The sequence below is a fragment of the Meleagris gallopavo genome, chromosome 22 (genome assembly GCF_000146605.3).
Source record: "Meleagris gallopavo isolate NT-WF06-2002-E0010 breed Aviagen turkey brand Nicholas breeding stock chromosome 22, Turkey_5.1, whole genome shotgun sequence".
Lineage (NCBI taxonomy): Eukaryota > Metazoa > Chordata > Aves > Galliformes > Phasianidae > Meleagris > Meleagris gallopavo.
This window is the reverse complement of record NC_015032.2, coordinates 13,369,945-13,389,910: the sequence shown is the minus strand read 5'-3', so window position 1 is coordinate 13,389,910 and position 19,966 is coordinate 13,369,945. Positions and strand designations below refer to the sequence as shown.

Here is a 19,966-nt window from a genome sequence, read left to right as displayed (position 1 = left end):
AACCACCCCGTTCCATGGCTGTGTGGGCACATTCAGCCAACACCTGCACCAGGACACAGACACAAACCACGCACACCTGTGGGTGATTTTTCAAGCCCTGCCCAGCTTTCCAGCAAACACATGGGTAGGAGCCAGACAAACCCTGGGAGACATTTCAGCTCCATTATTGCTCAACCTGAGAAGCAGCTCCCCAGGATTACCCTCCCAACCCGTGCAGCTGCCCCAGCCCTGAACGCACTTCTGCAGCCACAGGAAAGCGCCCTCGTGCTGAGAAGCACGGATTGGGTGTCAGCCCGCAGATCACAGGAGTTCTTTTGTCCTGGTGCCTTGGAAGGCTAACACCTTCCCAAGATAAAACACATTGCTCAGACCCCAGCTAAAGCTTCCCAGTGCATCTTACGTAACGGTGGCAAAATACATCCAGAAACAAAAGCAGTGGGAACGCAGAGCTCAGCTCATGTCCAGCTCCAAAAGCGAGCGGTGGTGCTCCTTCCCAGCCCACCTGCTCTGCTCCTATTCTGCCATCAATGTTCAGCCCTGTTCCCTGCCTCTGCTCACCGCCTTGAGCTTCAGGAGCGTGTTCCCCAAGGTGCCAGCTTACCAAACTCTTTGCCATGGGTAAGGCCCCCTCTTCGAACCACTTTGCTTTTCCGTGGCCATGTGGTGCAGGGCACTGCAGAGACTAATGGGCTCTGGCAGCTGGAGACTCACATCCAATGAATATTCAGGAAGAAATATTGACGCAGTGAAGGATTTTATTGAAAGAGCAATTTGAGAGCAACACTCATGCCTAAACAACAGCTGCGATTCCAGACTTTGGGTGTTAGAATTGGCCACAGAAAGTCCCCCCTGACATCCAGCAGCTGAGCAGCATCTCCATACCGCAGTTTGGGCTGCAGCAGGATGGACAGAGCAGAAGCCGCCCTCTCTCTGGGGCCACGGTGATAACCTGAGATGGTGCTCAGGAGAAAATAAAAACAAAGCAATTGGAGATGGCCAGGGCTCTGTGGGGAATCGTCTGTCTCATCCCAGGAGTGAAGTGGAGGCTCCTCTGGTATGAGATGGTTTCAGAGCTCTCTGCTCTGGTTGATCACAAAAGCGTTCTGCCAGGAAGAAGGACAAAAATGACCCACTTTTCTCCCTTGGGTTTCCCCAGCTCTTCTCTACACCTGACCAGTGCATCTTTGCACAGGGAAGCCCCGTAGGAGGAACAGCAGCTCCTCAGGATGGGGCCAGCACAAATGTGAGTCTTACATCAGCCACGTCCACCTGGCCATTCTCGAAGTTGGTGTTGAAAATGTTGGGCAGCGGGATCCCCATATCCACAGCATCTGCAAGGCCAAGAGAGCAGCTCATCAGAGATGAAACCCCAGAAGTGCCAGCTGGGGAGAGGCTACGGGCTGGGCATGGAAGGGGGGTTCACCCCCGCCATACTGTTGATGGCAGGCACGTATGCAGCTGCAAGGATGTCCTTCACCCATCCTTCCAGCCGGGAGACCTGCGGTGGGAGGAGGTGTGAGTTAGTGCCAGAGTGGCGGTGCTGGGGAGAGCTGAGCTCTGCACCCTGTACTTACATTGATGGAGCCGAGCTGCGAGGATGCCAGTCTGAGATTGACTCTGCAAAAGATAAAAACAAGGAGGAGTGCCACCGGAACGGCTGCCACCGAGTGTTCTGAGCAGTGCTCACACCCCTTTCAGTCCAGAATTTTTTCTAACCATGCAAAGGTAGAGTGAAAACAACTCAATTTCTTCGAAAGTCTCTCCTGACTTCAGGCAAGCTCTTCATCTGGGGCAGCTCTCAGCCCTTCACAACTACATCACAGCCCCATTACCCATGGTCAGACCCAGCCTCTGTGCCCCCAGCAGAGCTCTACCTGTCCACTGTCAGAGCGGTGTGCAGACAGCCGCCAGAGACAGACGGGGTGATGTCCAGAACGATGTCCTGCCATTGTGACAATAGAAGAAAAGGAGTTATTTCCTCTCAGAGAAAAGCCGGAATATTTGGAAGTAACTCAGGCTGTGAAAAAACACCTGTCTGTGCTTAGAAGTAACATTTTTTGGACAGATGGCATCACAGATATCCCCCCCGGGATTTGGAATTAATCCCCAAAAGTTTCACCTGTGCGGTTATGGGCACAACAGTGGGACTGGGCAGTGCATTCCCAATGTTCAGGGGAGGCAGTGTCTCGGGGCACTCACCGAGTCCAGGCTGAAGAGGGTCTGTGGGGGGAAGCCGGGGCGTTGTGCAAGGACATCGATGGCTGCTCGCAGAGTGGCAGTGGCCTTCCCGTCCCTCAGGGCCACCACAGGTGTGTCAGCCAGGCGCACACGCAGTGCCAGCGGCACCGACCCAGGCAATACGGTGCTGAGCTGGAGGGAGAGATGCCATCAGAGCCTTGGCACGGCTGGGATTGGGGCTTCAGAAACACAAATATCACCAATACTACAAAAGGGGCTGACCTGGGGGAAGGCTGAGAGCAGGGCTGAGGTGGTCAGCGGGATGCTGTTGGGCACCTGTAGGAGCGGTGATGGGGGTCAGTCCAGGTGGGGGGCGGTGAGAGCACCCCTGATCCCAGCCCCAACCCACCGCCGAGCTGGAGATGTCCATGCTGAAGGCTCCCTGCCGCTGTGCCAATGCCAGCACTGCACTCAGCACGCCCTGCGACAGCCCCAGCTGTGTCCCAGGACCCGCGGCCGGCGGCAGAGTGACGGGCACCGACAGACCTCCTGCTGGCTCCACCACATTGCCCTCCGCGTCCCTGAGGAGGAGCTGCAGGGACAGAGCAGGGCAGGAGGTTGGCATGAGCGGTGCCACCCTCGTGATTAATCAGCACCCAATAATCAGTGCGCTGCTGTTTTTGTCTGCTCTGGCACAGGCAGTGGTTGCATTCGCTGCAGCTCTCTGTGTAAAGCACTGTGATCATAAGAGACACTGACAATCTTTCTTGTGCAATTATAATCCCTATTAATTACATACCCAACTTTTACAAACCACTTACAAATGGAACTTTTGCATAAATGGAGACCCATTGGTCTTGTACAAAATGCTAACACGGGGCTTTTCTAATGAACGACACCCTGAGTGCTGCAATCACACTTAATTAGCCAGCGTCCAGCCGGTCTGACTCATGCTTCCCTCAAGGATTAGCAAGTATGGAACAGACACAGACCCAGCAGTGGCAGGAGCACGGAGCTGGCTGGGCTGTGCTGCTCTGTGAACACCCTGCCATAGAGCTGGGGACCAGCAGTCCTCCACAAGCAGCCACCCCACGGAGGTCAATTGTCCAAATCCAACAACTCAAAGGCAGCACTTACGTTCAGATCCAGCTGGATGGACTTGTCGCCAATGATGGGAAGGGAGGACAGAGTGTACTGGAGGTTTCCCAGAGCTCCCAGAGGGAGCACAGCTGCAAGACACAGGGAGGAGATCTTCTAACCTGCAAGGATGAGCTGCCCACAAGTACTGTGGTTTCCAAAGACCCCGTACTGTAGGCAGCCCCTGGTTGCACCAGCCCAGCCAGACAAGGGGCTATGAGCACTGTTCTGCAGCAAAAACTGCTAAGTGCAGGGCAGAGCTCAGTGGGGCACATGGGCAGGAGGGGACCACCAGCACTTACAGGTGACAGAGCCCAGCAATGAGTTCACGACGCCCAGCACTGTGTCAACGACGGGGCACAGCTGGGGAGGCAGAGGGGTGTCAGGGCCCCCAGCACACAGCAGCATGGCTGCATGGTGTCACCAGGGCTGGTGGCTCATCACGCTCCTACTTGCACTGGGATTGCATGGCTCTGGTGCAGGGCTCAGCATTGCCTCTGCCATGGGTGTACAGGGGCTATCACATGAGCACTTTGCTCACGTTCCAGAGCCATGGAGGCAATGGGGCTGGGTGTCCCAGGTGAGCCTGCAGCTGTGCAAACAGCCCTGCCACCCACAGCAGTGACGCTCCTCACCCAGACTTACCAGCCTGGGCAGCACGTTCCCAAGGACACTCTTTAGGGTTTTTTCCACAAGTGGCACTTTGGGTCTGGGTAACAGGAAAATAAGAAACAAAATGGGATGAAGATGAGCAGCTGAAAAATAAGTGCACATAAATAGCAAGAAGCGCTACTTGCACCATCCAGGGTTGTACATCAGTGCCTAAATATCACCCAAAACTCCCCTACAGACCTACCCAACACGGATATTGATGTCTCCAAGAAGGGTCTTGCAGTCTTCAACCACCAGCCTGAGAGCCCCCGACTTGTCCTGGGCCAGCCGCACTCTTGCAGTGATGTTTGCTTCCACCTGGAGCTGGAGCAGACTGCCTACGGCGCTGCACAGCCCAAGGGAACACATCTCAGAGGGTTTTCCAGCAAGATGGTGCAGCCTCTGCTCTGAGCTATGCCCCCAGTGAATGCTCCTTACCCATTGCCATCTATCAGCAGCTGGGTGTAGATATTCAGCTGGAGACCAATGCCTGGCAGGAAGCGCAGAGTTATTTTGGGGAGAGTGATGTTCACAATTCTCAGCCTGGAGTTGGAACAAGGAAGGGCAGTAAATAACATATTTGCTACTTTTTACTTCCCTGGGGTCCTCTTGGCCCTCAGTGCTGTGGTCACACAGCTGTAATCTTGGGCTCCCCGACACCCTGGGTGGGGCTCCCTTTCAGCCAGGGCCAGCTCATGAGAAGCACATGCAGCCTCCTGGCAGAAACTCCCAACTTCTCAACCCTCACTTATGAACTCGCCCTAAGAAGAGAAGGTAAGCGCCATATCCAGACCACAGGCATGGGCAATGATGGAGCGCTGCTCGGGAACACATCTACCACTCTCACTCACCCTGTGAGTCCTTGCACGGTGCCCAGCAGACCATCCTTCCCGAGGAGACCTCCTCCAAGAAGTGAGCCTTGACCCTGGTTACTGGTTCCTCCAAGGAGACCACCGCCAAGGAGACCGCCCACAAGTCCATCACCACCAAGGAGACCACCAACAGGTCCAGCAGGTCCATCTCCTCCAAGGAGACCACCAACAGGTCCAGCAGGTCCATCTCCTCCAAGGAGACCACCAACAGGTCCATCACCACCAACAAGACCATCCACAAGACCATCATCGCCCAGGACACCACCAACAGGTCCACCACCTCCAAGGAGACCACCCACAAGACCATCACCACTGAGGAGACCACCAACAAGTCCATTGCCACCAAGGAGACCACCAACAGGTCCGTCACCACCAAGGAGACCACCAACAGGTCCGTTGCCACCGAGCAGACCACCAACAAGTCCATTGCCACCAAGTAGACCACCAAGAAGTCCGTTGGGGCCTAGCAGACCACCAAGAAGTCCATCGGGGCCGAGCAGACCACCCAGTAGCCCCTGGAGAAGGTTGCCGTTGGCTAGTGACCCTGTAATGGCTGAAGAAATGGATGAGAAGTCACTGTTAGCCATGCACACCCAGCACACAAATATGCTGTGTCAGCCTGGCTGATCCTTCCCCTCATCTCTGCCCCTTTTTCTCCCCTTTATACAACAGGGGTGATGCTCCAGCCTCTGCACAGCATCTTAAGTGCCATGTTCAAAGTGCTTCATAAATGCATTGTCACTGCAGCCTGAACAGATCTGAACCAGATTCTGATTTTCTGAACGTGGTCAAGTGACAGAAAGAGCAGAAGTGGTCTCAAAATGAAGATAAATCCTGTCTCTTCCAAACACTTACCACTTTCTAGCACATCTTTATCCACCCTGGCAGACACAGGGGCACTCCCAGGAAGTCCTTGAGAAGAGGTGAGCAGGCCACAAGTGAGGAAAACCACCCAGAGAACACCCATTTTCGGTCCTAGTTGAGTAGAGGAAGAAGTTTCCATCATGTAGTGCTGGACAGTGAGCACTAGCTGATGGCTGCAGGAAACAGGAGGAGGAAGGATGATAGAAAAGGAGGAATGCCTCTCGGGGAAGACAAAAGCAGAGAGAAAGCTCCTGGCACCTCTCCACCTCTTGCAGCAAGCAAGAATAAGTTTTTGTTAGAAAGTTCACAGTTACAAGCTAACACCGAGGCCTCTCTTTTGGGAAGAACTGGGGTTTGCAGAAGCAGAAGCTAAGAGCATGCTGTTTGAGAAATAATTTTGCTCTTACCTGATTGATCTCTGCAGAGCAAGGATGTCTCCAGCCGCTGTCCCTGCCTTCTGCAGACGACCCACAGCATGCATCCTTTATATACAGAACTTTTCAACAGCAATGAGGCAAACGATGTCACCGAGGGCATCCAGAATAATTAGTGGGGAGCAAAACAAACAAGACATGGTTTCTGGTGACTTCCACTGCAAATATTTCCTTACAGATATTAGGAGTTGGGTAAAGCATTGAGCAACGACCAATAGGTGTAGCAGCAGATGTCAGTCCAGCACTGAGTGCCAGTGCTCATGGGATGTGCATACACTGCTGCTGGGATAGAACAGTGTGGTTTGGGGCTGTATCAAGATGTGGATGTGGCTGTAAAGTCATGCCCAGGTAAAACACTCTTTTTTTCCACCTGAAATTAAGGTCTTGACTGAAAGCTGTGTCAAAACACCAGGTAGCCATGCTGTAGGTACGTGTCATGTGTTAGGGATGTTGAAGAAAAAGCCATACAGCACCCATCCCTGTGCCATGGCAGTCCATGGGGCTGGTGTCAGAGCTGGGTATTCACCATGCCTGCAAGGCAAGACCCGATTTGCCTACAGCCTGTGACTTTACACAGCACTTACCAACAGTGACCTGAACGGCTCAGAACCTGTTTGGTAGTTGAGCAGAAGGAGGCATTGAATCAGCAGGGAGTAGCGACTCCGCCATAGGGCATATGGGTGCGGTGTCGTGGTTCTGTGGATACCCTGGGCTTATAGATTCCATCTGAGTGCAGACTCAGGCATCACTTCTGAGCCCATCACTACCTCCACGTGCTGCGGGACTGGAGGTGAGATGAGCTTTCATGGGAGGAAAACACATGCCATGTGTAGCCACAGTCACCCTGACTCTCTCCTTGTCCCCTCACTCCTGGCCCCAGCATTGTAGAGCTGCTCCTCGAGTTGCACCACAGCAGCAGCTCTTGGGCAGTACAGAACAGTCCCTCTCTGGGGGCTGCAGACCCACACAGCCCCACTGCAGGCCTGCACCTTGCATCCTGGCCCTGGCAGAGGACACACTGCCCAGCCCAGGTGACAGCTGTGAACTATTCATTCCGCTGCTGTGATGATTTAAGGACAGGGTTAGATGGGCTGATCCCCAGCATGGAGGAGTAATAGCTCAGAAAAAAATGCTTGCTCAGAGTTAATACTTTCTGCAAACTTGGAAATAAGTATTTCCAGGAGATTAGCCAGCTTCTGTCACACATTAATTCCAGCTTTAAGAAATACCTTAGCTAGGGGCCAAGGAGGGGATGACAAAGATGCCAAAGTACTTATGGAGCTGTCACTGTGCTGCAACCCGATCGGTCAGACACCCCCAGAGCACAAAGCCAGGCTGTCACTGCCAGATCGTGGCATTTGATAAGATGGAAGAGAGTGTTAACAAGATGGTATCACGTTGTCATCCCTGCTGAACCGCTTCACTCTTTGGCAATCAATCATGCTAGGAAGGCTGACTGACCGTAAAGAAAGACCCAGTGATGGTCAACACGCGGTGCTGGGCGTTGGGAATAGCTCCTGTGCAGTGACCTTTCAGACCTGACTGCAACGGGGCTTCGCACTGCTGAACGCAGAGGTCTCTGACGACCAAATATTTTAGATAAACCAACGCAGGTTCCCATAAAGAGAAAGACATCTCAAGGTCCAGCTCTCACCAAAGCAATTCTCAAAGCCTGCAGAACCCGGAGCCAAATCAGCATGGGAAGTCAGACACACAGAGTAAAGCAGAACAAAGGGAGAAGAAAAAGGATGAATATCGCTTTGATGCCTGGATCAGCGGGGAGATGAGGGGTGAGGGTGGGCAGCAGCAGTCCCAACCAGCCTTGGAGATCTTGATGTGAGCAGAGCAGGCATCATCTGCAGGTGGGCAATACCTTGACAAGGTGGGGAAATGGGCTATTGGGACTGCAACAGATTTGGGATATCTCAATTTGATGGAGCTGGTGTCAGCACATGGGCTCCCCTCTCCACTGAGGTGAGGGCCCTCATCCCCTTTCCCTTTTGCCCCAGCACAGAAGGAATTGCGTTGTTCCCAGATCAGGAAGGGGCCCAATGGCTCTACGCTGCACCCAGCAGCCATCCCAGGCTGCAACGTGTTACGTGATACCATGGCCTGGCACTGTATGGCATGCTTTATGGCAGGCTAAATGGGTGCCACCTGAGATGCACAGCTCTGGTTTCTCCTTAGAGAGAGCTGCATTCATCTGTATTTCATCTTAGAGAAATCCAAACCCAAAGGCTTTGGTCCTGTATTAGCTAACGCAAGAACAATAAGGAAAAGCTTTTTCTCTGTTTTTTTCATATGAGCTTGGCCTTGGGACTGTTCACATGGCTCTGAGGAGGGCAGGAACTGTAACAGCACCATAACAGCCATCCTCACAGGGAGCTGTGACTGCTGCCCACCGCACTGAGATCATTCCCCCCAAGCACCCAGCACCACACACAGGAAAACAAATGGGATTTTCAGAGCCAGCCTTGCAGTGAGGTGCCCTCTGGGACAATTTCTTTAAAAAGCAGTGATTTTTTTTTCAAATACAACCTTAGTTCCACACCGGCCACCTGCCACCGGGAACGAATGTTCAACTCATGTTGGTTCAATGCAATGGGGATCAAAGCTGTTTATTGACCTCCTAATGACACGTAATTATCCAGCAATAAATGAGCAATACACTCAGAATCAATACCTGCACTGCAGCCGATGGCTGTGGCAGGATTTGCTCCTGAAATACTAAAGCACACCGCAACCTGCCCAGTGACAGCATCCCAAAGTGTCACATCCCCATGACTGTGGAGTACCTCCAGGGATGGTGACCCCTCCACCTCCCTGGGCAACTTGTGCCAGTGCATCGCTGCTCTTTTGGAGAAGAAATTTCCCCTAATATCCAACCTGCACCCCTTCTGGCACTCCCAGCAATACTGGAGTCCATCACTAGGCAACATGCTGTCTTTATTTTAGCTCAGAGAGTCAAAACATTGAAAAGCCAAGGGGAGAGCAAGAAACCCCCAGGAGAGCAGCCCCCTCCCATCCACTGAGTGCAGCCATCCCTCCTCATGCATCAGGACTCCACCACAGGCACGTTCAGCACCAGCCCACCCTGCAGGTTAAAGAGAAAAAGCAACAGGCAGAGTTCTATCACTCCACTGCAATGGATGTGAAGGATGAGGGCTCAGCCACCAAGGGTGCCTGGATCCCCATGCTGTGCCTACCTGCATCCTCCTGAGCTCCACACGCCGGTATGGGGTGCCCAGCAGTGGGGGCAGTGGGACCCCTCCTCGCAGTGCTCCTGCAAGTGGTGGGGGAGGGTATGAGGGGCAGAATGTGGGGACCAGACCCAGGGGACAGCAGGCAGTGCTGGCATACAGGGCTGGGTACAGCAGCACAAATGAGATCTCATCCCTTGGCACACTTTCGTAGGAGTTCAGCAGATGAATGGATACTCTATGGCAGGCTGCTTTAATGATAATTTGCCATGGGATAACTGCCCCACCTGCAGCTCTCCCAGGCCCATCACTCCCTGCCCCCAAGGGCAAGGCCAGCCAGCCAATGCCGTTTCCAAAAGCAGATAACAACATTCTATTGGCAAAGAAATGAGGACCATTTTCCCTGTGCAGAACGCGAGCCTTCCACTGTAGCCATCGCATGCTTACTGTTGATGGATGGCACGTAAGCCACATGAATAATGTCTGCCAGGACTCCTCTCAGCGGCAGCACCTGGAACACAGCGTGGTGATGGACGTGGCCCATCTTTCCGAACGCCGGCAGCCGCACCTGTCAGGCTCCCCTCCATTAATTCCCCCGGTGCGGCCTCAAATCACAGGAAAATTGCACAGCCCCCCCCCGCTACCCCGAGATGAATGGGAACATTAGAGAATTTCTAAATTTCAGTGCAAGCTGTCAGAAAGTCTCTCCTTCCCCACAGCTGCAGCACTGTGGGCACCCGGTGCCTCCTCCTCACCACCCAGCCGCATGCAGACAGACAGACCCTGCTCACCACCACCCCCCGTGTGGCTCTGCTGATGGGGTTGGAGCAGGATTGGGGCACTTGAGCACCCAGCATACATGGTGTGGGGCAGCCCAGCTGTCATTTATGGCCCAGACCTCCCAGGAGTGCACAGTGCATTGTGAGCAGGGAGAAGGGTCTGAGCATTTGTGGGCAAACGGTTTTGAGAGTTCTTTTATTGTTTACAACATCTTCCCTTCAAATTTTCTTCTTCAGCATTCAATTTGGCTTTCTTTAACGTTTCAATAAATTTGTTATTAATAATGAAAGAAACGGGGTTGGATTCTGGGGGGGGGAATCCTTCTCGAGCCCAGCAGCGCTCAGACCCACAGAGTAAAGCTGTGCCCACACCCTGCAGGACTCACATTGAACGCACCGATGGAGGAGCTCATCACAGCCACGTGGGACAGACTGCGAGGACAGGAGCATGAGGTCACCGCCCTGCCCTGCAGCACCCCTCCAGCCTCAGCTCACACTCCTCCAAGACCCCCATAGCTGCTAGTATCAGCCACTAAAACCCATGAGGAGAGATGGAAGTGCACCAGCTAGGTGCGAGACACATTGCACCATTGCCCCACTGCCTCTTTGCTGCTGGTGGCACTGGGCAGGCAGACCTGTGCTGTTACCTATGCAGTGTCAGGGAGAACTGCAGCCTCTCTTCTGCGACAGCAAACCGCACACCCAGCTCAGAGTGCTGCAGGGAGAAAAGGGGAGCAGGTCCCCTTTGGGATATGTGTGCATGTAAGCAGGTCCCCAGAAGCAGCTCCAGCCCCTCACCCACGCCTCCTATTGCCCCTCTGCAGTAGTGACCAAATCCCACCAACGCTGCCAAAGGCTTCAGCTCACCACATCCAGGACAAAGAGGGATCCAGGAGCAGAGCCAGGACTGGAAGCCCAGAACTCAGCAGTGCTGAAGAGGTGCGCGGTGCTTTTCTCTGGGGTTATTGTCACCAGCGGTGGTTGGGTCTCTCGCATTTCAATCACCACTGGCAGTGATGGAGGCAGCATGCTGGAGATCTGGGGAAAACAAAGAAGAGGGTGACATTCCCATTCCTTCCCAGTTCTCTGCCCTGGGGATTGTACTGGTGACTGCTGAGCATCAGGACTATTCATGGTGACCAGGCAGTGTTATTCATACCACTTTTGTTAATAAAACACAAGAAGCACAAAACTGACTTGCACCACCAGTGTCCTGAGATGGCCAGAGAGCAGCGGGACTGCATGAAGTCCACCCACCTCAGGAATGAGGGCTCCCAGCATCGTGGTCACCAGCGGGACAAGCCCCAGAACCTGTTGAGAAAGTGTCAGAGGGATGTAAGACATGCAGCTGAGGGGATCAATGTGGGGAGGGGTTGCAGAAGGCAGCAGCCTCATGGTGTTACCCCACCATGCCATTGGTAATGTTCAGGCCAAAGAATGCCTGCATGATGGAGAGCTCAGCACTCAGGAAGCTCGCAGCCAGGATGAGCTGAGTGGCTGCTTCCCTCTTCGGTGGGAGGGAAGTGAGAGGTGGCAGCTCTGAGTGCAGGGCAACCTCCTCTCCCTCCTTGCTGTGGAGAGTGGCCTGAAAGGACCCATGGACAGAGCCATGTCAGCAAATGTACGCTGCCAGGGTCTGTATTTGGGCTGTGCACACTGGACCAGGTGCATCTGACCTTCAGCTCCAGCTGGATGAAAGCTTCTCTCACCATGGGGGGGTTCAGCAGGGCATATTGGAGCATCCCAGCGTTGCCCAGAGGGATTGCATCTGCAGGAAGACAGGGGGGGCTCAGCAGAGCCATGCTGGCAGCACTACAGCTCATGCTGTTCCCTCCCTGCCAGTGCTGGAGATGCCAGGTGATGCCATGTGCTCCCAGGCCTGAACAGGGACACACATGTGGCCCCACTGGGGAGTGACCCGAGTCCGACCCAGGTGTGGGGTTGGGATGGACACAAGGGCTTAATGGGCGGGGGGTGAGGGGGTGGATGGAGAGGTGGATGGGTGGGTGGACGCGTGGATAGGTGCCAGCTTACACATCATGGTGGCAAACTTTGCATTCACCAGGTCGAGCACCATGGCCATGGCTGGACACAGCTGGAAGGTGAAAAGAGAGATGTGAGAGCACCGTGCATGGCAGCTCGGAGGGGAACACAGCTCTGTGGCAGTCAGGCTTGCACAGCTCCTGCCTTAAGGCACTGACACCCTCTGCTCCTAATTACCCAGACAGGCTCACCTTGGCTGAGTTATGCCCATATCCAGCATCCCCTCACACACCCACCAGCTGATCCACTTCCACCGGAGCAGTGAGCAGCAGCAGCAGAGCAGGAACAGGGGTAAGAGCACACCAAGGAGATGCTGTGCAGCACCGGGCAGCACTCACCAGGCCATGTAGCGCTTTCTGGAGGGTGCTATCCAGGAACTTGCTCATGATCAAGGGCAGCATGCTGGGCAGAGAACACACCATCAGCCGGCAGAGCCGTGAGGCAGTGGGTGCTGACTACGGACTGAAATGCCAGGAAGTCAGGTGCTAAGGACACCCAGCTGGCATGGCGTGCAGTGGAAGATATTTCCCTACATAGAAAGCTTTTCTCAGGAATGCCATCTTTTGGCTTTAAACAAGCTAAAAGTCTCGAGGCCTGAAAGCAGCACAGAATTTCTACAAGGACTTTGGCCAAAAATGGGTGCTGCATGGAGTGACATAGATAGGGCCAGCCTGGATTCAACCATTAAACAGCTGGGGTTTCATACTGGAAAAAAAACAGGGCCTTCAGTAAATGAATATTTGTAGTGAAAAGAGTTTGAGCTTTGCAGAACCCCATTCCTGGGCACTGGCTCCCCTCACCGGTGGGGCAGGTTGGCCCAGCTGTGGATCAGTGCCACGTGGCAGTGCCTGGTGCTGAGCCGGGGGCAGCCCTGCATGTCCTGCATCATCCGACTGCTGGTGCTCAGGTTGGCAGCCATCGAGATTTCCATTTTTCCTCCTATAAAGCTGCACAGAACAGAACGTCATTAGTACAGGAAAGCCACTCCCCTGGCAGCCAGCAGCTCCCATGTGTTGCCATTCCCCCACCTTTTCCCCATGAGGGTCATCCGGACCAGCACAGCCATAGAGACCCCCACACCAGGTGAGAGCCACAGTGCTGCCTCCATGGCACAGAGCTCCATCACCTTCAGCCTGGGGGAAAAGAGAGGAAAAGCACAGGGAGAGGTGTACTGCTGGACAAGCAACCCTCCCACTCCCTCCCAGCTGGAAGTAGGAGCCAACAAGCTTTGTTGCCTTTAAGTTATAGTTTCCCCTTTGCAGACACAGCCATGCAGAAAATCACCGCCTTTAATATCACGCTTGTTAGCGGGGAGTGATTTGTTTCTGCCTCCGGGCTGACACTTCCAAACCTTCTGCTTTTATTTTCTGATTTCCAGATTCAGGCTCCCGGTGAAAGGCTGCCGAGCATCACTCACCCGGAGATGCCTTTGATGGGTTTCGTGGTTGCCTTTTTTTTGTCGCTTCCTCTATCAGCTTCTGGAGAACATCACTCTCATTCAGCACAGTGGAGACCGCTGGAATATTCACACAGGAGGCTCAGCACTGATGCCCCAGTTTGGGGGGGAGACAGTGCTGGAGCAGAGGGAACTCGTCAGCTCCATAGAACAGGGTTGGTAACAAATCCTTGCTGCAACAAGCACGCATCCCTGCATCCCTGCCCCAGCTTACCACGGCTGATGGTTCCAATGTCCATTCTAAGGATGGCCCCGGGGCGCCCAGAACTTTGTGAAGCTGACAGGCAGCCCCCCAGCAGCAAAACGTACCACAGCATGGTCATGGATGGCACAGCGTGCATCCAGCTCTGGAGGCTGAAGGAACACAAAGAGGCAATCGGCTGGAGGCAGCTCCTGCCAGCCCTTATATACAGAGCCCTGGCTGAGAAAGAGGAGAAAACAACAGATTAAGGAGCTGGGTAATTGCTGTGATGGAAAACTAATCCCTCGGTGATTCTGCCATCTTCCAACACAAATAATTTCACCAGTAACCTGAAGGTCGGGGTAAGCACCAGAGCTGCAGGTGAAGGGTGGAGCTCCTGACTATTGCTCAACTCAGGAAGGGCCCACAGAGCTTCACACGTGGCATCTGAAAGAGAAAAACTGATCTGCTTGGCTAGAAGGGTGATGGTGAATTGTGCCTCTGGGGACACAGACGGGATGTGACTGTCCCTTGGGATGAGCCACCTGCTGCCCACATTGGCAGAGCTCCTGCAAGTGCCAGGGGAGGACCTGGGGGCAGTGAGGGGAACCCCAGGCAGGCTGTGGCTGTTCCTGTGCCATCCAGAGCCCGCCCTGCTGGGATCCTGCAGCACCACGGAATTTATTTCTTCTTTTCATCTCCATATAAAACATGTCATGGGGCTTAATCTGTCGTTACCTCCCGCCGTGATATACTCAGTAGCTCTAAGCGCAGTCAGGGAGATTTACATCTCATCTAGCAGGATTTATAGATGGCTCCCATTGAGGAGCCCATCACACCAGGGAGACACCTTCGTGCTCAGTCATTGCTAGAAGCTGACATCCCATTAATAAGCCTCCATGGGGACTGCCAGGTCCAGAGCAGCTCTAGAGGAGCAGAACACCCACATGTAAGCACCACAGCACCCTCCTCTCCCATCAGCTCAGCCTCACGCACTTGTGCCCTTCTAGATGATGGTAACACCAGAAATACATCTCTTGTGCTGCTGGGATTACCAATGCTGCAGTAAGGCTCAGCAGCCCCTCCGGCAGCGGCTATGCTTCCAAGCTGGGAGCTGGGACCTTTCTTTGTGCTCTCAGTAGCCCCACAATGGAGGCAAGCTGCCCGAGCACCTGCTGCTCCATATGTCACCCTGCTGGGTCGATGGCCAAAGTAATCAGGTCTGTGGGAGACAATAAAAATGGCATAGAAAACAAAGCCCTGCCGCTCAGCGCACCCCATCCAGCCCTCTCCACCAATCCCTGCCCCTCCCGGCCCCAGTTAGGCAGATATATAAAGCCAGCACAAGTCCTTGTTGCAGCCACAGCAAGACACAGACGGACTCAGGAGGATGGGAAAAGCAAACAGAAAAGGTAAAGCTGCGTTCACACAGTGAGAGCGATGTGAGCCCGTACCTGGGGGGTCTCTGAGCATCGGTGCTGAGCAGAGGTCCTCTTCTGCTAAGGCTGACACAGACATGCATGGTGCTGGGGTGCCTGAACTCACTGAGTTTTTCTCTTTGTACTCTAAGAGCATCACAACCTACGGTATATCAGCAATTCCAAACTACTTTTCACGTCCCCTTCCTGCAGGCAGTGCTGTGCTCCTGCTCTGCACCACGGGTGCCATCCTGGCCTTCCTGGACCCTGTGCAGCCCACCAGGGCCCCCGACTGTGGGGGCATCCTCACACCCTTGGGACTGAGCTACCGTAAGTATGCAGCCCTCAGATTGCAATAGGGTGGGGGGGACACCTTCCTGCCAGTCAGTGGGACAGGACATTGATACTGCTGTGCCATGAATTGGATCGTTTTCAGCCATCATCTGCTAACAGTGGGGTTTAGGAAGAGGGGGAAGTACACCTCTCGGGCAGATTTCAGTCCATCCATCCCTGTGCATGGGATCGCAGGCTTGGGAGCATCTCATAAGGTGTCTGCCCTGTTTCACAGTTGCTGAAGTCTCAAAGCCACATGCAGAGGTGGCCCTCAGACGGGACCTGATGGCCCGGAGAGCCTCAGACCTGTTCCTTGGCTCCACAGACCCCAGCAGGTGAGTGCCTGGCTCTGCCTCGCTCAGGGCTTTGCTGCTTCACATGGAGGTTTTGTAAAAAAATAAAAATAATTTTTAGAAAAAGGTAAAAACCTCCTGGGAATTGACACTAAAGTTTAAAACATCTATACAGAAGCAAGCTCCTGGCTCCACCTTTGGGATCCGATGGCACTGGCCCCAGTGCCACCCTCAGGTGTGACGCACCAATCCCATACACCGTGGGGCAGGAGCAGCACGGGGCTCCTTACACCCACATTTCCTCGAACAGGAAGAGAATTACCTCTGTAAAATTGGTTGACCTGTGGCTGTCGCTCATCCCAGAGGCCGGGCTGCGGCTGGGCATCGAGGTGGAGCTGCGCATCGCACCCCTGCAGTGAGTCACATCCACCCACAGAGTGGGGCAGTGGGGCAACAGCACGGCTCAGCACCATGGGGCAGCCTCAGCTCTGCCTCCCCCCGCAGTGCTGTGCCCATGCCGGCGAGGATCTCCATCCAGGCTGACCTCCACGTGGACGTGGGACCCGATGGCAACCTGCAACTGCTGACCTCTGCCTGCAGACCCACTGTGCATGCACAGAGCACCAGGGAGGCAGAAAGGTCGGCTCTAAGTTTCCCTGACGCACGGTTGGGTGAATAGGGAAAAAGACATTGAGCAAAAAGCATTGCTGTGCAGGAAGGTGGAAGGACCGAGAGCTGAGCGCTGACCTAAAAGGTTACAGAGGTTAACACAGATGCTTTAGCCTCAAGGCAGAAGCTTTGTTCCGTTTGCGGCATTGTCCTCACCTCTCTTTTAATAGAGTTTTATTCTCTCAGAAGGGAGCAGATGTTTCCAAGCACTGAGCAGGAACATTTTTAGCACAAGTAGGGTTCCATACTATAGTCACAGTTTAACAGATGATTGAAAGTAATGATAACGACATCTCTGAACACCTTTTGGGTCCCTTGGCCCAGCTGGTGCTGCCTAACCTCCTCTGTTCTGCTGTTTTCATCCAGCAAGTCCTCCAGATCCATCCTGGACAAAGAGGTGGATGTCGATAAGGTAAGAGAACATCTGCACAGACAGGAGGCAGCAGGAGACAAAGTTCTGAAAGATCTGCAGCAGATGCACCCAGGGACAGTGCTGGCAGCCCTTGCATTCATCTCCCACCTCTCAGGGTTTGTTCTTTATCCTGTAGCTTTGCTTGGATGTCTCCAAGTTGCTCCTTCTTCCAAATGAGCAGCTGATGTCGCTGACAGGTGAGCAGTGCTGCAGTTCCAGGCACCAGAAATCTGGGAGTGGGGAGGGCGGAACATCATGAGAAATGAATCCTGCATCTGAATTCCATTTATCCGGGAAACGCAGGAGGGCCACTGGCACAGCCTTCCACCTCTGCTCCCCTCTGAGTGTTCCTCTGCTCACTCTGCAGCGCTGTTTCCTGTCACCCCCAGCTGCCAGCTCCAGTACCTGCCGCTGGCTGCCCCCGTGTTCTCCAAGCAGGGCATTGCCCTGTCCCTGCAGGTAACACAGGGCTCTGCAGCACCCACCTCCGTGCTGCACACTGCACCTCCTGCAGCATGCCCTGAGCACCCCCAGCCCTTTTTCCCCTCCCCATGTCTCTGCAGACAACATTCCAAGTGGCGGGGGCAGCTGTCCCCGTGCCGGTCAGCCCCGTGCCCTTCAGCGTGCCTGAGTTGGCAAGCTCCAGCACTTCCCATCTCATCCTGGCTTTGTCTGAGCACTTCTACACCAGCCTCTACTTCAGCCTGGAGCGGGCCGGAGCCTTCAACATGACCATCCCTGTGAGTAGCAGGCGAGGGAGGAGGGAAGGACACAACGACAGCAATTGCTGTGCCCCCACCCCCAGGAGCCACACCGCATCACCCCCGGTGCTCTTACCTCAGCTGATAGGCTGCACTTGGCTTCCAGAGCGTGCTGACCACTGCCACGCTGGCACAGAAGATCACTCAGGTGCGTGGCTGTGTCCTGCTGCCATGGGGCGATGCCCCACTGCCCTCCCCACAGCACAGGACAGCCAGGCTGGAAACATATCCCCGCAGGTGGGCTCCCTGTACCACGAGGACCTGCCCATCATGCTGAGCGCCGTGCTCCGAAGCTCTCCTCGGGTGATGCTGGAGGAAGGCCGGGCAGCTCTGAAGCTCTTCCTCACTGTTCACATCGGGGCGGGCTCACCCGATTTCCAGAGCTTCCTGAGTGTGAGCGCGGTGAGTGAGCACTGCAGTGGCCACGGCACCCTGTGACATCGGTCTCCTGCGTGAGCAGGGCGTGAGCAGTGCACTGCAGCGGCAGCACACAGACAGTTTCGTTGCATCCCAGCATTCCGATCCGGAGTGACACCATTTGCTCACTCTGTCCCTGTTCTCCTCGCAGGATGTGACCGCAGGACTGCAGCTCAGCGTCTCTGACACACGGATGATGATCTCCACAGCAGTGATAGAGTAACAAGCCTGGCTGTGCTCTGCAGCCTTGCAGGGGAGACGGCACAGCCATAGCATGGGATGGGAGAGGCAGAGCAGTCCGAGGAATTCCTTAGCTCTGATAGCTTGTCTTTGCAGATGTAGCTCTAGCCCAAAGGAAGTGGTGAGAGGAAAACAGAAACAGTGCCCCGCCGCTGTGCATCACCCCAAGCATCCCATGACTCGCAGCAAACCCTCACTGCCGCCCTAGGGCCAGACACCGCCAGCTCCATGCTGCTGTGTGCAGGGCAAAGGCAGTGCCGCTGCCAGCTGGGAGGTGCCTGGCTGCAGGGGATGCTGGCCAGGCACTGCCCAGTGTGTGAGCCTCTGCCTGTCACCAAGCACAGGTGCTTCAGGAAAACTGCCCAGCCACTGGGCCAAAGGGCTGCTGAGCAACAGCTGTGCTGCCTTTTGTTTTGCAGGGATGCTGAGCTCAGCCTGGCTGCCTCCAATGTGGGCCTGGTGCCGGTAGGTGCCCCAAGAACCCCCCAGGAAGTGGAGCATGGTCAGGCCAGTAACGGCACTGCGCTGAGCCCAGCCATCCTCAGCCAACTCACACCATAGACATCCCAGCTGGGCCAGCAGCAGGGCAGCATGTGCTCACAGTGCTCGTGGCAGCACACCAGGACCCCACTGCCTCCAGCCCCAGCCTTTTCCCTCTCCCTTTGGAGCTGACTCTGCTCCATTTCGCCCTGCAGGCTGCACTGCTGGAGGAGCTGTTCCTGGCCCCTGTGTGCCAGCAGGTGCCGGCATGGATGGATGGTGAGCAGCAGGCATGTCCTGCAGGCAGCACTGGGCACAGGGCAGTGCTCTGCTGGGGACTTCCAGCCTGCTTTCCCCATTTCTCCTCCCAGATGTGCTGAGGGAAGGCGTACACCTGCCTCACCCGTCCCGCTTCACCTACACCGACGTCAGCGTTGTGATCCACAAGGTAAGGAGCAGCACATGCAAAGTGCTCCCTGCAACAAGGCATTTAAGCTGCTCCTGCTATATTCGATTTAAAGAGGACCGACGCTTCCCTCCCTCCCAGCTCTGAGCTGTATCCTCCCAGAACCACACTCCTTTGCTTTGCATGGGCATTCCTCACTAAGCACATTAGCACAAGCCAAAAGCACGCTCTGGGAGGAGCAGGGTGTGCTCTGCCCCTGCCTGCTTCCCTCTGTCTATAGGATTACGTCCTGGTCCCATGCAACCTGAAGCTGCAGAGCACCATGGCCTGAACCTGCCGCAATGTTTGGGTGAAAGCAGTGGAAAACCACTTTGCTTTGTGGATTTTCACTGCACAAAACAGGAAGAATTTTATCTCTTAAGTAAAACAATACTTTCTCACGTTTAGGATAACATTGCATTAGAGTCCTCCTCTTCCAACCATGATCTTTGCATTCTTGGTGCATGAGGAGGATGGATTGTAACAATATTCCGTGCTTTAATTAAACATTTCTCTTTAATATTGCATTCTCCTGTACGGTATCGACTATTTTCTCCCTCAACGTACCAAAAGATGGATGAATTCCATCCCAGTGAGTGCCAGCACCAATGCCCAGCCCTTCGATTTCACCGAGGGAGCATCAAAATTCCACTAATTTCTGTGGATGCAAGGCAGCCCCATGCAGCACAGCATCGCCCCTACC

The 19,966-nt window shown here is 54.5% G+C and overlaps 3 protein-coding genes across 3 annotated transcripts; 1 reads left to right on the top strand and 2 right to left on the bottom strand.

Moving 5' to 3' along the window:
* Positions 1-150: 150 nt before the first annotated feature.
* Positions 151-6,268, bottom strand: LOC104914102 (BPI fold-containing family B member 3-like). The gene is made up of 16 exons (XM_010722668.3): positions 6,110-6,268; positions 5,694-5,813; positions 4,818-5,391; positions 4,405-4,509; positions 4,172-4,312; positions 3,961-4,024; positions 3,618-3,678; positions 3,316-3,407; positions 2,588-2,770; positions 2,461-2,514; positions 2,200-2,370; positions 1,875-1,942; positions 1,575-1,617; positions 1,435-1,498; positions 1,255-1,331; positions 151-1,103 (listed from the first exon to the last, which is right to left on the bottom strand). The coding sequence occupies exons 1-16, from the start codon at positions 6,237-6,239 to the stop codon at positions 1,068-1,070; spliced, it is 1,983 nt and encodes a 660-aa protein (XP_010720970.2). The 5' UTR covers positions 6,240-6,268; the 3' UTR covers positions 151-1,067.
* A 2,822-nt stretch (positions 6,269-9,090) lies between these two features.
* Positions 9,091-13,682, bottom strand: LOC104914087 (BPI fold-containing family B member 6). Its single transcript, XM_031556508.1, has 13 exons — positions 13,187-13,682; positions 12,959-13,105; positions 12,497-12,560; positions 12,150-12,210; positions 11,792-11,883; positions 11,524-11,700; positions 11,373-11,426; positions 10,983-11,153; positions 10,763-10,830; positions 10,502-10,547; positions 9,784-9,847; positions 9,343-9,419; positions 9,091-9,230 (listed from the first exon to the last, which is right to left on the bottom strand). Exons 1-13 carry the CDS (start codon positions 13,279-13,281, stop codon positions 9,192-9,194), a joined length of 1,155 nt encoding a protein of 384 aa, XP_031412368.1. The 5' UTR covers positions 13,282-13,682; the 3' UTR covers positions 9,091-9,191.
* Positions 13,683-15,150: 1,468 nt separating this feature from the next.
* Positions 15,151-19,813, top strand: LOC100546217 (protein TENP). The gene is made up of 16 exons (XM_010722607.3): positions 15,151-15,207; positions 15,427-15,543; positions 15,782-15,881; positions 16,150-16,254; positions 16,344-16,478; positions 16,875-16,920; positions 17,057-17,117; positions 17,288-17,379; positions 17,484-17,660; positions 17,788-17,829; positions 17,919-18,083; positions 18,250-18,317; positions 18,758-18,803; positions 19,034-19,097; positions 19,190-19,266; positions 19,505-19,813. Exons 1-16 carry the CDS (start codon positions 15,186-15,188, stop codon positions 19,553-19,555), a joined length of 1,368 nt encoding a protein of 455 aa, XP_010720909.1. The 5' UTR covers positions 15,151-15,185; the 3' UTR covers positions 19,556-19,813.
* The last annotated feature ends 153 nt before the right edge of the window (positions 19,814-19,966 follow it).

What these genes read in the sequence shown, in the direction of transcription:
- LOC104914087 (XM_031556508.1), bottom strand. Translation starts at nt 13,281, where the DNA reads ATGGAGCTCTGTGCCATGGAGGCAGCACTGTGGCTCTCACCTGGTGTG. An exon ending in ATGACCCTCATGGGGAAAAG is followed by an intron (nt 13,106 to 13,186) that starts GTGGGGGAATGG and finishes TGTTCTGTGCAG; the next exon opens with CTTTATAGGAGGAAAAATGG. An exon ending in CCCTCTTTGTCCTGGATGTG is followed by an intron (nt 10,831 to 10,982) that starts GTGAGCTGAAGC and finishes TTCTCCCTGCAG; the next exon opens with CACTCTGAGCTGGGTGTGCG.
- LOC100546217 (XM_010722607.3), top strand. Translation starts at nt 15,186, where the DNA reads ATGGGAAAAGCAAACAGAAAAG. An exon ending in AGCACCAGGGAGGCAGAAAG is followed by an intron (nt 16,479 to 16,874) that starts GTCGGCTCTAAG and finishes GTTTTCATCCAG; the next exon opens with CAAGTCCTCCAGATCCATCC. An exon ending in CCAATGTGGGCCTGGTGCCG is followed by an intron (nt 18,804 to 19,033) that starts GTAGGTGCCCCA and finishes TTCGCCCTGCAG; the next exon opens with GCTGCACTGCTGGAGGAGCT.
- LOC104914102 (XM_010722668.3), bottom strand. Translation starts at nt 6,239, where the DNA reads ATGCCCTCGGTGACATCGTTTGCCTCATTGCTGTTGAAAAGTTCTGTA. An exon ending in CTGCTGATAGATGGCAATGG is followed by an intron (nt 4,313 to 4,404) that starts GTAAGGAGCATT and finishes TGGGCTGTGCAG; the next exon opens with CGCCGTAGGCAGTCTGCTCC. An exon ending in TGGACATCTCCAGCTCGGCG is followed by an intron (nt 2,515 to 2,587) that starts GTGGGTTGGGGC and finishes CCGCTCCTACAG; the next exon opens with GTGCCCAACAGCATCCCGCT.